At 42.6% G+C, this 14,251-nt stretch overlaps 1 protein-coding gene across 1 annotated transcript in view; it reads right to left on the bottom strand.

Moving 5' to 3' along the window:
- Positions 1-1,239: 1,239 nt before the first annotated feature.
- The window catches only part of MARCHF6 (membrane associated ring-CH-type finger 6), a 101,114-nt gene continuing 88,102 nt past the window's right edge, over positions 1,240-14,251 (bottom strand). Inside the window, exons 23-26 of the mRNA XM_043489241.1 lie at positions 10,581-10,670; positions 8,577-8,709; positions 7,519-7,654; positions 1,240-4,890 (exon numbers count right to left, since the gene is read on the bottom strand). Of these exons, the coding sequence (XP_043345176.1) occupies positions 4,800-4,890; positions 7,519-7,654; positions 8,577-8,709; positions 10,581-10,670 (450 nt within the window). The 3' untranslated portion in view covers positions 1,240-4,799. The remainder of the gene's footprint in view (positions 4,891-7,518; positions 7,655-8,576; positions 8,710-10,580; positions 10,671-14,251) is intronic.

Raw genomic sequence — 14,251 nt, 5'->3', positions numbered from 1 at the left:
ATTTAAACAAAGAACCAATGAGTGAATGAATGGGGCTCCCGGGTATGAAGCATCTTGTCCTAAAGTTACAGAACAAACATGGAGGAGCAGAAAGGCTGGGGCACTGTTACACATATAGGTAAAGGAAGAAATTTCAAAAAGATGATGCTTAGACAACGTACAGTGGGTTACTAGGTGTTGAATATGGACAGCCGCGGTGCCACGTGGGTCTGAGCAGCAGTCGACTGCACGAGGGTGAAAGAGGAGTTGTGGGTGTGTGGGAGCAGGGGTGCTACCTACACGCAACAGAACAAAGGGTGCAGTCAACTTGTCACAGACTTACCCAGGTGGGTCCCCAGGTGTTCCTCCTGGCATTTTATTCACAACTGTAAGAGAACGCTTTGCTCATTTTTTCCTGTTCTTTTCCATTCTAACTGGGCTCCTTGAAGGCAGATCCCCTACTTCATTCTGCTATAGTACTAAGTACAGTGCTGGAAACAAAACAGACACCACAGTAAATGAGGGTGGGCTGGGGGTGAGTGTTACCTCCTCAGACCCTTACGGCACTTGTGATGTGGGTTCCACTTCAACAAGAGTGGCTGCAAGTCGCACAGTGGGGGGAGGGAACTGATGACCACTTACTGAGATTCACCGCACGACATCCTTTGCTGTGAAATTTCAACTTCACAGCTTATACATACCCTGTGGGTCAAATAGCATTTCACCTACCACTACTGCATTTAAAATACAGATACACTTGATTTTTTTTTTTTTTAAATCAGAAAAAAAAAAAACAACCTGAACCTAGAAAAAAAGGAATCTTGTCACAACGGGTACTTTAGTAACCCTCACTGCAGTCCTTTCTTTTTCTCCGATACACATGATCAGTATGTGAGGTGGACTTGACTGGCTTCATTCCATCCAGAAATCTCCACTAAGAGCCCACCTGGGGAAGCTTCATGCTGGGACCTGCAATGAAGGCGCAGAGCTGGGCTTCGCTCTTCCTGGTGAGGATGGTCTGTTAATCACAGTGGAGGGAGAGGCAAGGAGGGAGGGAGGGTGCAACTTCTGCAACTATACTTTTAAATTCACCCTTAAAACAGAATGGAGGGACTATAATCATATGTAATTTGAGTTTTCTCTTCCATAATTATTATATTTTTAACAGTCTGGATTATCTGCCTCTGACAACTAATAATGCACATTTCTGTAATTCTGAAGCAACCATGCCACAAAGCAAAAATAAACGAACCAAAAAGCTAGGCTACAACTAACATTTTTATTCAATTTTGTTCTCTCAACTCAGAAGGCAACAAAGGACCACATAAAAAAGGGAGCACTTTAGAATATGTACACATAAAGTTGGTCTGTGTATCTGTGTTTAGTAGAAAACTGACATCCCAACTACGTAAATGTTCTATTTATTGAGCTTCTACAACAGTCATTTCTAGGCCCTATGGTCATTACATTTTCATTTAAGGTACTAATTTCGTGACTACAAAATGAGGCACTCATACAAAACAGATGGGAATGAAAACAGATGTATCCTATCTTCATGTTGCATTAAATGCCCAAGATATTGTTGGGGATCATCTGAAAGCAGCCCTTATTTACTCATGATGGCTGTTTTTAAAAAATGACAGAGGGCAGTAATGGACGGAAAGGAAAAACATCTGACTGCAGGGCACATTAATGAAGGAGACACAAGGAAGTTAGAGAATCTCCACAAGTGAGGTTGCTCCTAGTACCTCTGTGCTAAGACATTTGTTTTCTTCTTGAAGGCGACTGAACAGGTAACATTCTTAAGGAGTATTTTAAACACAATCATTTAATTTTACAATATAAAAAATTTATCAAAGTAGAGAGCTTAAAATGTTCAGTCCTGAAAATGAGACTAAGTAGCTCACTTGAACATTTTAAAACTGCCAATGTTCTTATGCTGGTGCAACATTCTTCAGAGTAAGTAAATGAGTGAGTAAGGGTGTGTGTGTTTTAAAAAGTCATTAATTCAACCTAAATTCAAGAATTACACTTTAATAGTAGCATTTTGCCAATACAGAAAGGACATACCATCTAGGATCAAATCATCCGAGAAAAAGTTATTCTCTAGTACTTGAATAAGGGAAAGAAAAAACACAAGACAAGAATCCACAGTAATAACAGTTATATTAAATGTTGAAATAAAAATTACTTTTCATTTACATCTGGAATTGAGATGTCCAATCTCCATTGTTTTTCCAGAGAACTAACAGGAAAAAAAATCACCTAAAAACATGGAGCTTTTTTAAGGCTAGCTATACACAAACTTCACATTGGCATTTTTTTCTTCAGCTTTCATCTCAACTATTAGTACTTAATAGTAGTTTAAAAATCAAACATAATTTGCTAATAATGAACAACTGCACACTTCAACTGTGACCATTTGATAACTGGTCATGTAAAACTAACCCCAAATGTTGATTTGTCTTCAATTTATAAACAGGAAAAATAAAGCAAAAGGGTCTTTCCTAATGAACTTCCTTGAAGACAGTTTCAGCCCAATGTAAAATGAAGCAGAGCTAGACTATTTTTTTTTTAATTCTACATGAAAAAGGGTAGCAATACTAGCACTTTCTGAACTAGAAGTTTAAACATTTATAATACTATTAGTTAATAATAAAATCTTGATGCTACCCAAGTAAATAGTATGCCAGCTGATGCTTTCTTCATGAGAGTATTCACCTCATTGAAAACAACAGGACAGAGCACAAATGAAACCCAGGGGAAATCCTTAAGTAAGATAAGGCGAAGTTACCTGCCAGTGAAATGAGGGCAACTTTTTGGCCATTCTTTTTTTTCTTTTTTTACAAAATATCTCTTAAGAGTCATTTAAAATTTGTAGAGTAACAATTTTTATCTATTGTGGTATCTATCTAGATCTCTTTCTGGCAAAACAGATAAACGTGTTCCAATAACTCTGTATCAAGATCTACAAATTCTTGGAAAATTTAAAAAGAAACAAAATTAACATAATCAAAGTTAAATGCCCAATTTGATACTTTTTCCCCCAAAGAGAACAATTTATGTAGACATACACCATAACAAGTGGCATTATGTTTAAAAAAATGCTCCTAATTTTTACAGTAGGACTAAATTTCTAAGTGAGGGTAGGGCTAGCAAAGACCTTATTTCAGATGTGAGAAAGGGCCACTACAAAGTGTGGGAACTGTTAACACTGAGTCCTATGTCAAGCTCTTTCTTCTTTGATACTGAAGTTTTTGAAGTTCTCACTCACCACTTTAGGAAAAACTGCTGAAATATGAAACAATCAGAGCCTGGTGCTTCTGATTTTGGTAGCTTATGTTTGGCTGACTCTCATACTTTAAAAATCCTTGGGTTTAGGCCTATGGGTTTTAATACTATATGGAAACTCTTTTATGGTTTCTTAAGACCTATGCTGACCATTTTCTCAGAACTTCTAAGTTATCATTCATAAAACAAACACTCCCCTTACAATATACCATCACTATCAAACACTGGGATCACCGGCCTGACCATCCCCTCTCTCTCCATTTCTCGCTTGAAGCTTTGGTTATACGGGAAAACCAAGTCTCTAAGTGCTCTGCCTTTTGAGATTTTACAGCACGCTTCCAATGAAATACACTCTGCACTCCTATGTTCAAAGGCCAGCGCGGCCAGCTTCCTCCTGGTCAAATAAAATCAAGTTGGTTTTATTGATAGTTTTATTCTGTAAACAAAAAGCTTCAGAAACTTTGGAGAAAAGCACTGGCCCTAATCCTCACCCAGTGACGTGCTCACCAGCGGGACCTGGGGTTCAGGCCAGTCTCCTCTAATCTAAGCCCACATCTAATGCTGTCAACCTAAGACCACAAACCCCAGCTACACTGGACAGACCTTTCAGTGTGTCCTTATTCCAGGAAGATGCAGGATCACTGGTGATGTTATTTTCTTAAGATTTATGATCTTGAATGACTCCTGGCCACTGCTGCCAAAAGGACAGCTTGTGTGTGGGAAAGGGGAATTGGGAGAAAAACTTCTTTTGGAGTTTTGTTTTTCCTCTTAAGTATAGACATGCCCCTAACAAGCACAAAACCCCAACTCCCGATGCTGATCACTAGGAATATTAAATTATCAAAATTAAAAATAATTTCTTCACCTAGCACAAGATACTATACAATATTACAAACACAGACATATGAAAAAAAATCAGGCAGTAGAAAATGTACAACAGCTTTGGTGTTATACAAAATAACTTCCAAAAACGATTGACAGTGAAGCACAAGTTCATGTTTTCCTACCACAGACACTCCACTGTTGATTTCTGCTTGTTTCCTTTTATGTTCTCGGTAAGGTCTGAACAGCCAAGACACACACAACACACAGTTCACTTAAAATGAACTGCTAGGAACACCAGGACACTGTGCTCCAAAAGACGTCATTCAAAAGTTTTGCCTCTGTACTATAGCTCTGTGGCACATTTCCTGTCAAGATCACAGCAGGTCCAAAATAAAGTGACAACTAGATTTAATAAATTAATATACATTTTGTTTAAAGATGTACAATGCACATTCTGTTTAATCCAGGGCTCTAGGGTATCCAGGAACTTCTATTTACACATGTACAGACCTCGGACAGCAGTGATGTCAGAAGACGCAAGGGCGGCAGAGTCTCGCTGCTGCTCGCTGAGCGCTGAGCACGTAAGTCAGACACCTAACTCAGAAACAACGCTGAGAGATCACCGGGAAATCTCCAGAGAGAGAAGTCCACAAAGAAGGACACGGAAAGGCAAGGGGAAGGTCAAGGGAGTTGAGACAACCACTTTATTCTTGGGACGACTGTGGAGGTGGTGGTGATGTGCCTTGTTTGCCAGATTTCCGTTCATAGTTCACGAGGCGTTGGCCCACAAGGTACCTGGGTTGTAAAAACAGGGTGATTACTCTCTTCTGTCATCTTCCTTACTAAAACATTCTTCCTCGGGGTAGCCAGTGATACACTTTTTAAAATGTAAATCAGATCACTTCACTCCCTCTTAGAACCCTTCAATACTTCGGGAGGTAGAATGGGGGGGCTAGAATGACCACCAGCACAAAAGCAGGCATTTCATAGCAAGCTATGGGGCTTATGGGAGACAGAGATGCACAGGTTAGTGGCCTCAGATGCTGTGCGATGGAGAATACACTCTGGTCCACAGGCCAGAGGCCCTCAGAAACTGAACCCTGGAGGCCAGAGGTAGGTAAGGTCAAGTAAACTTACTCAGGGGATTTATGTCTTACAGATCATATTTTACAAAACAGGTAAGTGGACAGATCTTAAGAAATGGACTGGAAATATCACCAGAAAGCTGGGTAGGAAGGAGAGTCAAACTCTGAAAAGCTCTAGCTCTAAAGAAAAGGAGAAATCAAAGGACAAAGTTTTAAGGGAGGTCAAACAGAGAAGTGAGTGTGTGCAAGGGACTGACAGAAGGTAGGAGCTTATGGTCCAAGAAGGAAGGCTAACTGTCCATAACCTGTGCCATGTGGTGGCAGGGAGGTGACAACAGATGGAGCAGGGCTGCAGAGACGGAGATGAAGTTCCTGCGGTTGGAGTGACAAGGCGGGGGTCCCCTACCAGGGACAGTGTCCCTGTAACAACCGCAGGGGCTGGGGAGGAGGAGCAGGAACGTGCCTCTCTTGGAGGCTGACCCCAGGAGAAGAGTGGGTGCAAAGCTGATGGCAACAAGCTGGGGCAGGGGTCGGGAACAAGTGCACCCGCTTGGAGTCAGCAACACAGATCACGAAGTGCCCAGCAGGACTTTACGTGACTGTGTGAGAGTGGAGAGGGAAGCCAGCCTGTGACAGGGCTCTGGGCACTGCTGCAACCTACAGCAAGCATGCAAAAGCCTGGGGAATGGAGGCACGTGCTGAGGACTCAGGACCCAGCAGCTTTTCTTTCTCACCATGACTTTCTCCACCCTGACTTTCATTTATCACTCTTCTGCCAACACATATGCTGCATGAGGTACTCTGGCAGTTTATGCCAAGGAGCTTAAAAACATTCCACTAATCCTATGGCTTCTTTGTCATGAGCTCACTGTTTAATCCCTTTTCTTTTTGTCCTCCTGATATTCTTTCTGAAGATAACCATTCCTTATCCCACTATTTCCCAACCAAACAGCATTTTTTAAAACCGTGAGGATTTTTGTAAATATGTCAGACAATGGCAACCTAGACAGGGCACTTCCTGACACATACCTGAAGTTCAAACCATATCAAGATTTCAAGCACAGAGAGAAAAGCAAAGTGAACTTGCCCAGGACCCAAAAAGTAGGGGCAGAAAAAGGAGACTCTGAGCCCGCAGGCAGTCCTGGTACCCTCACCCCCCATGCACACAGGCACACTCGGCGCCTCCCAGGGACCACGCCCTGAGAGACGCTCTGTGGATATACACTGGCGAACAGGATGTGGCCTCCGTGGAGCCTGCAGTTCAATGGCTTCCTGCACGGAGAGACAGAGGGGAATGACAACAGAGTGCGCTGGGCCGCGGGCAGCTCCCAAGGCTATGTCTCCTGTGCGTTACTGGGCTGCCAAGACAGGGGAGGTGAGAAAAACTGACTTTCAGCACTGAAATTGCCCTCCCCCTTCTTTCCTGGTTGACAGAACTTACACTCTGACTCCCTAAAAGGTCTAGTGTTTATCAGCATCAGTACATGATTTGGAGAAGCCCTGAACACTCTAGGTTTCACTCTTTAAAAAGTTACTCTTAAGTAAGAGTCCTCAGAGTAACAAGCTGACTGAATAATCTGTTGTCCAAAGCTGGCTCTCACAACTAAACGGGGGCAGCTGCTAACGCAGACACGAAGGCGGCACACGTAAACCGGGACTCTCCCGGGCAGACGAGGACGGAGAGTGACAGACGCTCTTCCTCTGTGAGACACCGTTAAAGCAGAAGAGGACGCCGCCTTCCAGGAGGACACAGAGGGTCAAAGGGCTGTTACCCCCGAAGGTGTTTCTGTCGACTGTCCTCAGTTTCTCGGAGGGCAGGTAGCAGCGTTTCCTCAAAACAGAGGGCGGCACAACACTTTCAAGTAACCTTCACCTCTCCTCTCAGCAACAGGCAGAGTAACCCGCTGGCCTGCGGCTACAGGAAGGGCTTAGGCAGCACTGCTAGCTCCCAGTGTAGGCTTCTGTTTTTTTCTCTTTAGGTTTCTTATTTTTTTATCTTAAACTACTTAATACATTGCCAGACCAAGACATTTGAAAACAGACTAAAAAGTATTTCAAATGGACATTAAAAAAATCTACCTCCCCAAACGAGTTTCAGTCTTTTTCATCTGTCAGTGATAATTCCGTATTTTTAATTGCTTGACCCAAGCCAAGTCCTTAATAACTCTCTCTTTTTCACTTTCTACACCCGACCTGTTAGCAAATCCTGTTCATTCTACCTCAAGATACATCCAGAATCTGAGCACTTTTCCCTCCTGTGATTTATCACATCAGAAACAATAGTTAAGATATGCGACATTTTAACAAGGGCAGATAGACCAATAAAGTCTGGACTTACTTGTCATTTTTAATATGTTCATAAAGGCGCTTAAACTGGCGGACCTGGAAGGACAAGATTCCCATCAACACCACAACCATCAGCAAAAATGGATAAATGCGCCGATGGACCAAATTTTGCATTTCCGCAGTAACACCTGTAAAACCAAAAAAAAGAACTCAAGTATATATATAGTGTATGCAGAAAGACAGTGAAATGAAAATACATCCTTTCGGAAGGGGAGCTTAATGGAAACTCATCTGTAGGACCTAGAGTGAGGCCAGGAGTGCCTGGGGCCAGCCCTAGCCAGAGGAGGAACCTCGTGAACTACCCCAGGAGCTAGACTGTGCTCTGAAGGCCACAGAGCAACCAAAGAAAGGATGTTCACCAAAAGGTCATGAACAATAAGACTTGTTCTTCTGAAAGGTCATCGTGGCTGCAGTGTGGAGAATGAGTTAGTGGGAGAGGGTTCTGAGCAGGGAAACCCAGAGAGGAGACAGGTGAGGTTGCGGTGACAGCCTCTCTCTGTCTCAACAGGGGGCAGGCACGGGCTCAGAGATGAGAGAACCCAGATCAGCAGGGCCCCGAGGCCAGCTGAGTCTGAAGAGCAAAGAGCCTCAGGTGACATGTAAGACCTTCACGGTCTCTGATTTATGCAACTTGTTGGATGATAATGGGGGTAACTGTGAGCGGGAGCTCAGTAGAAGAAAAAGACCTGGAGGGGAAAACTGTCTATATTATTGAACATGTGCTGGCTTTAAGGTCGTGTGAGGATTGTTCAGCATGTAACTACTAAGATGCTGTTCACATGTTAAAGTGTCACAAATGAGTATTTCCTCTTTGGTTTTTCTTTTATGCTAAAGAAGATTTTTTATGTGTCAATACTTTCTTACCTGCCTAGAGGAAAAAACTGTGACAAAGAGTTTTATTATCCTTATCTTGCCCTGACTAATAAAATCTAAAAAAAACAGTCTTTGAAAATCACTGTTTTAGCTGGATTTATATTTACAATAAAGCATTTGGAGCCAGGTAACCTCATCTTGGAAGGGAGAAGAAGGTACTGATGTGGATAAACCCACCGAGTAAAGGAACGATGCCGGACGCGATGACGTAAGGTACACACAGGGAAAGCAAGAGCACAGAGATCACTGGCGCTGCCAGCTTCCGAACGATGTACTGAAGGTCAATGTTCCGGATGCCATTTGCGTAAACCTGAAACACAGCGGGAGGGGGAGAGCCAAGATACAAGACAAATTCCTCCAGGCTAACAGGGCAAACTCTACTGCAGTCAAGCCACGGGGAGCTAGATCTACCAGCCCAAATGGATTCAAGGTGGCCCTTTTTTTCAGAAGTCAAAGCAAGTTCTGGAACGTAGGTGTGGTGTCCACAATTTTTAAAAGAAACGCATTTACTTCCTAACACTTTGTAGTTAACTCTGCTAAGAGATGAAATAGTAGGATCTAATCAAGAATAACAGTTATACTAGCTTTGTGCTATACAACACCAGGTGGCATCCATAACATTAGTTGAAGAGCACATAACTGGAAGTAACTTTATATATAAATTGTGTAAGAGTAAGCCGTGTTATTACTCAATATTACATTCATTTTATCTGAATATAAGAAAACATTATAAACAGGAAGCATGTTTCTAAAAAGCTAATTATAAACAAAATTTGAACAAATCAAAACATATTTTATGTAACAATTCAATATGAAAGAATGCTACAGGGAATTTTTTTTTAATTCAAGAATTTCTAAAATATTTCCATCATTTTATCTAGAAAGTTCTACCAAGTAGTACTGCAGAGGAAAGAATGTATGGCAGTGGGGAGATCCTGGGAATAATGGAAAATAAACATGGTGTGCAGAAGGGGACAAAACTGAAGAGCGCTGCGTTTCCCCAACGCTTCAGCCTCTCCTGGCCCATGGTCATACAGTGCGGTGCAACTCACTCCAAGCTCTGGATCCCTCAGACACGGGCTAGAGCATCAGAATGTGAATGACAAACAGCCTCCTCTGACCCCCTCAAAGTCCTTTTAACCAGATGCATTTAAATTAATGCAGCAAGGCATCTCATTGCTTCTTAATCATTTTAAAGACTTAGACACATGGATGAGAAAGAATGCATCAGAGAGAAAACGTCATGAAGATCAACAGTGTTTCACAGCCTCCAGTTGTAACTAGTGCTTAACCTCCAAGAGACTCAGGGTCTCACCTAGAACCTCTGAATTGGACTGGTCTGTACCCCTACAGTGAATGGATGTGCTGCCAGGCACCCCACAATCTGTCTCACTTCAGAATCGGCCCTCTCTTGAGAGACACATGCAAACACATACAATGGCTCTTCCCGGCCCCACAAATCTCCAGGTACAGGAATTTTGGGACTATTTTTTGTGCATACTGAACTGAGAACTATTTCCTATACATCAAAAGGACGTGTACCTTTAGTGCTACAAAACTGTAACATCTTATTAACTTGGTGCTGCCCTAAGGACAAGTAGGTTGTTTGTAAGTACATGTCTAGGAAACTAAACTTAAAAGAAGTACCAAAATTTACTACATTGATTATTTTGGAAGAAGTCTTCCTACAATGAATTCTCCTACTTCCTAGCCTTATTATCAAAGTATGGAAGCACAATCTATCTCTTTCAAGGTTAGCACCACAGTGACCAAATTATCTGATAGTTCCATAACACAAAACTGTCTTAGGTGCTACATAGCCAGAATAACTATTTTTTAAATCTATTCTTTTCCTGCCTTTTTCTTTATTGCCTTGCACAATGACCTCTTTTCTCTACTACAGGTTTACAAACCTGAATCCCTGCTCTTAAAAAAAAAGAAAAGCACGCTTGCTAAATTCTGCCTTTACTTTTGCTCAGGCTTCTAGGTACTTTAAGCTACCAGTTAACTTAGGTAAGGGAAGTTTTAAGAGTAGTTGATGATAAGAGTAAAAAGGGCCTTTTCTCCTTAAAAAAAAAAAGAAAAGAAAAAATTATATATCCTCATTAAGGAAAATGTAGAAAACTTAAAAGAGAAGTGGGAACGTGGAAAATAAAGGCCCCATGAGTCAAACTTGCTTACCTGCTCAATTACAGTTTTCAGCCACCACTGAGGACCCATCAGTGTTATAGCTGCAATGATTTTGGCATGCAGGACTCCAAGTGCCCAGTCCTAGGGAATAAAAATCATTTAACAGGTTTTGTTTTTAGCAATAAACCCAACACAGAGGCTATACAATTTTTTTTGCATTATTTACTTCAAAACACAAGTTCTGTTGGATCAGTAACAATTTTATGGAAGAGTAATAAATACACTGGAAGAAAATTCAGGAAAGTTCAATGCTTCTACCAAAACTCATTCTTATTATCTTCCCCCGCCACCAAAAAAATCTACATTATTTTCCCAAGAGAACTAAGAAAAGTGTTTACTTTAGTGGCGATCTCAACAAGCAAATAAATAAAACAGTGCCCTGCTTTTATTTCATCACACCATTCTTGGGCTGCTCTCTTGGTCTGGACAGGGAAGCCCTGTCTGACCTAAACAAGCCATCCCGAGGGCGCAGAGCGCTTTGAGTCGGTGCACTGGCACCTCTGCTGATCTGCTGCTAGCGCCCCCACTGCCACACGGAGGTTCCTGCCCACCCCCACTCTCCACCAGCCGCCAGAGCGACTGCCACTCCCACCACCCAAGGGAGCTCTTAAAAGTGCAAATCAGATCATTTAAAGAGCCTTCCCTGCTTACAACCCTAAATATGGCACACAAAGTCTTTCATAATCTGTTCTCTGTTTATCTTAAAATATCTATGTGTATTTTTTTAAAGTATCACATAACATTTAAATCTATTCTTACATAAAACTGAAACCTTTCAGGGATGGCTGGAGTCCTCTGTGACCACCAGCCCAAATCCTGACCCCGCCCCAACACCAGCAGTAACCACAGCTAACATCTGCTAATCATCTTCTACATTGGTTTCCCTAGGCACCAACCAATGTCTATACATGTTATGTTCCACAGGAAATACATACTACCTATTTTACATGGATTTTGCTCATACTGTTCTGATTTTCCAGTTTGGTTGGCTGGCTTCCCAAAACATCTTCAAAATGGGGTGGGAGGCTGAGGCATGCACTGAATTCTCGCATAACCTCAAACACCACTCTATCTTGACAGACGAATGACTGAATGACATTTTGTCTGGGTACAGGAAGCATGGTTTTTGTCCCTTTTATCTTAGTGGTCTCCAAACACCTTTCTACCTTCTACAGTTTCAGTGCTACAAAGTCCATTGCCAGTATGGTTCTTTTTGGAGCTTGTGATTTAACTCAGAAATTTTACCAAGATGTACCCAAATATGTGTTTTCCTCATCAATTTCCATTTCACCAAATCTGATAAGCTCCTTCAACCTACAGATTAGTTCTTTTCTTCATTTAAGAATGTCTACTTCTGTTTCAATGTGGCCTCGTATTTTCGCACTGTAGAACCCTTTTTCTGAGTGTATTGTCTCCTGGCTGTATCCTCCACCTCTTCTCCCCTCAATTGCCTGCTCTTCAGTTGTGCACCGTGCATTGGTCTTCCAAGACCTCCAGTCTGAGCCTTAATGGTGTCTGGTCACATTTTTAATTCATTTACTGAATTTGTTTGAAATCCATGCTATAAAACACCATGACAATTTCACTGTTTATGGATGCTGCTGTGTGTGCATTCACACATATCTTAATCACCTGTGTTTTTATCTTCTGTTTGGATGCTCACACTCTGCAAGCAGTTCCCCGTCACTGGGCCTTTTCTTTCTGTGGCTGCTGGACCCCTCCTTACATACAACAGTTGTTACTTTTTTCTGTAGGCTCAGCGTGGCTCAGAGGCTCAGACTGAGAATATCCTACAGGGCTGCAAAAGGATCTTTTAGCTCATTAAGACCTCTGGGGTAGCAAGCCAATGCTTGCGAATGAGAACATGGAGAAAGCCTTTCTGCTTTTTCTCTATCCTTCCAGGCTCCTGGCAGAGAAGCTTCAACCCACCAGCTCAGCTCTCTCGTGGCCTGTGGGAGTCCAGAAGGCACCCAAGTGAAGTTAACGCTCCCCTGGGGAGGAGCACAGGATACCGCGGTTCCAGCTCTTTCAAATCCTCTGCTCTGCAGTTCTTTCCCACAAAACAAAACACACCACACTAGCTCCTCTGCTAGAATTCCAGAAGAGCCCAACCTCCCACAGAACTGCTTAGAGTCAGGGATGAACAAAACCAAGCTGTTGCTTCAAACTTTGGATTTTATCCAGAATATTAAGGATATCATGCTGTCGGCAACTTGTATCTATCCTGTACTCAAAAATGTATCTGAGAGCTAACTATATTAAAACATTCACCAAAACAAAAGCAAAAAATGAAACACACAGCTTGACTTCTTTTTAACTGCTGCACTGAATTCAAAAGGAAAGATATATCAGATTTTATTTAGTCATTTTCTACTGATGGACATCTGGCTTGCTTCTAAGTTTTCTGACATCACAAAAATCACATGATAGCAGAACAACCCTGCTCATGTCTCCTGCACACGTGTAAATATTTCTTTGCAAGACTTCTGAAAAGTGAAACAGATGGGTCACAACATACAAGCGTTCTTGAAACTGAGTAATTTCAACTACTCCGCCAAGGTCGAGAAGTCAGACACCATTAAGACCACCAAGAACACATGTACAGGCGAACAAGCTGCATCACTACTCAATGCGGTGAGGGAGAACAGACAAGTGTGGAGGACTTGGAGCCCTGAGTAAGATGTTAGAAAATATGTTCTCTGGCTTGTGTGAAGTGATTTGAGGAGAATTTAAGGAAGCAGGGCTTTGCTTTATTCCAGATGCTATTTAGAAAAGAAGCCCACCAGGCTCCTCTATCCATGGGCTTCTTCAAGCAAGAATACTGGAGTGGGTTGCTGTGCCCTCCTCCAGGGGATCTTCCCAACGCAGGGACCAAACCCAGATCTCCTGCATTGTAGGCAAATGATTTACTGTCTGAGCCACCAGGGAAGCCCGTTAGAAAAGTCCTGGTAATCTATAATTGCATATTTTAATAAATCTTTCCAGAAGACAGGACAGACTGAGGCTAATAAAACTGCAGCTGGAAACGAAGGGGCAGCCAGGCATGGGCATGTTTGGTCATTTGTGTGGTTTGGACAATGCTCATGCTTTGCATTCAGACATGATTACGGAGGGGCCTTCATTTTGTCATGACCCATCACGGTCACAGAGTGGCAGCATGACGCTGATGTTCCGTCAACTGTTCACATCCAACAGGAGGCAGAGCTCCTGGGCTCGGGCTGTTCTGGTGTTTTTGGTGCAGCATACCACACAACCTCAGGAGGCGCAGGGCATCTGCTGGCCACATCTGCAGTGATCACGTGGGTCAAGGCAGTGTCTGCTGACCCCTCCTCTACAAAGCTGTGTTTCCCTTTCAGGTATCAAGTAATCTGAAAAGTGACACTCTGTCACCATGCAAACGACCACTTCTGCATTGTAGTGGCCTTTAAACATGACCGCAAATTCTTCTCCCATGGAGTGGTTGGGGTCTATGCCCCCTTCCCATAGAATTGAGCCAACCTGTGACTTGCTCGTACCCAGTTAGGAGGCAGTGAAAAGCTATGTGCAGGACTTATGAGAGGAGGCCACGAAAGCTGATGTAGCTTCTGCCTTGTTGGTTGGGACACTCATTTCCCTGAAATGCAACGGAAGAAGCCCACGTACCTTGAGCTACCAAGCTATAA

This window comes from Cervus canadensis, chromosome 16 (genome assembly GCF_019320065.1).
Source record: "Cervus canadensis isolate Bull #8, Minnesota chromosome 16, ASM1932006v1, whole genome shotgun sequence".
NCBI lineage: Eukaryota > Metazoa > Chordata > Mammalia > Artiodactyla > Cervidae > Cervus > Cervus canadensis.
This window is presented reverse-complemented; position numbering and strand designations above follow the sequence as displayed.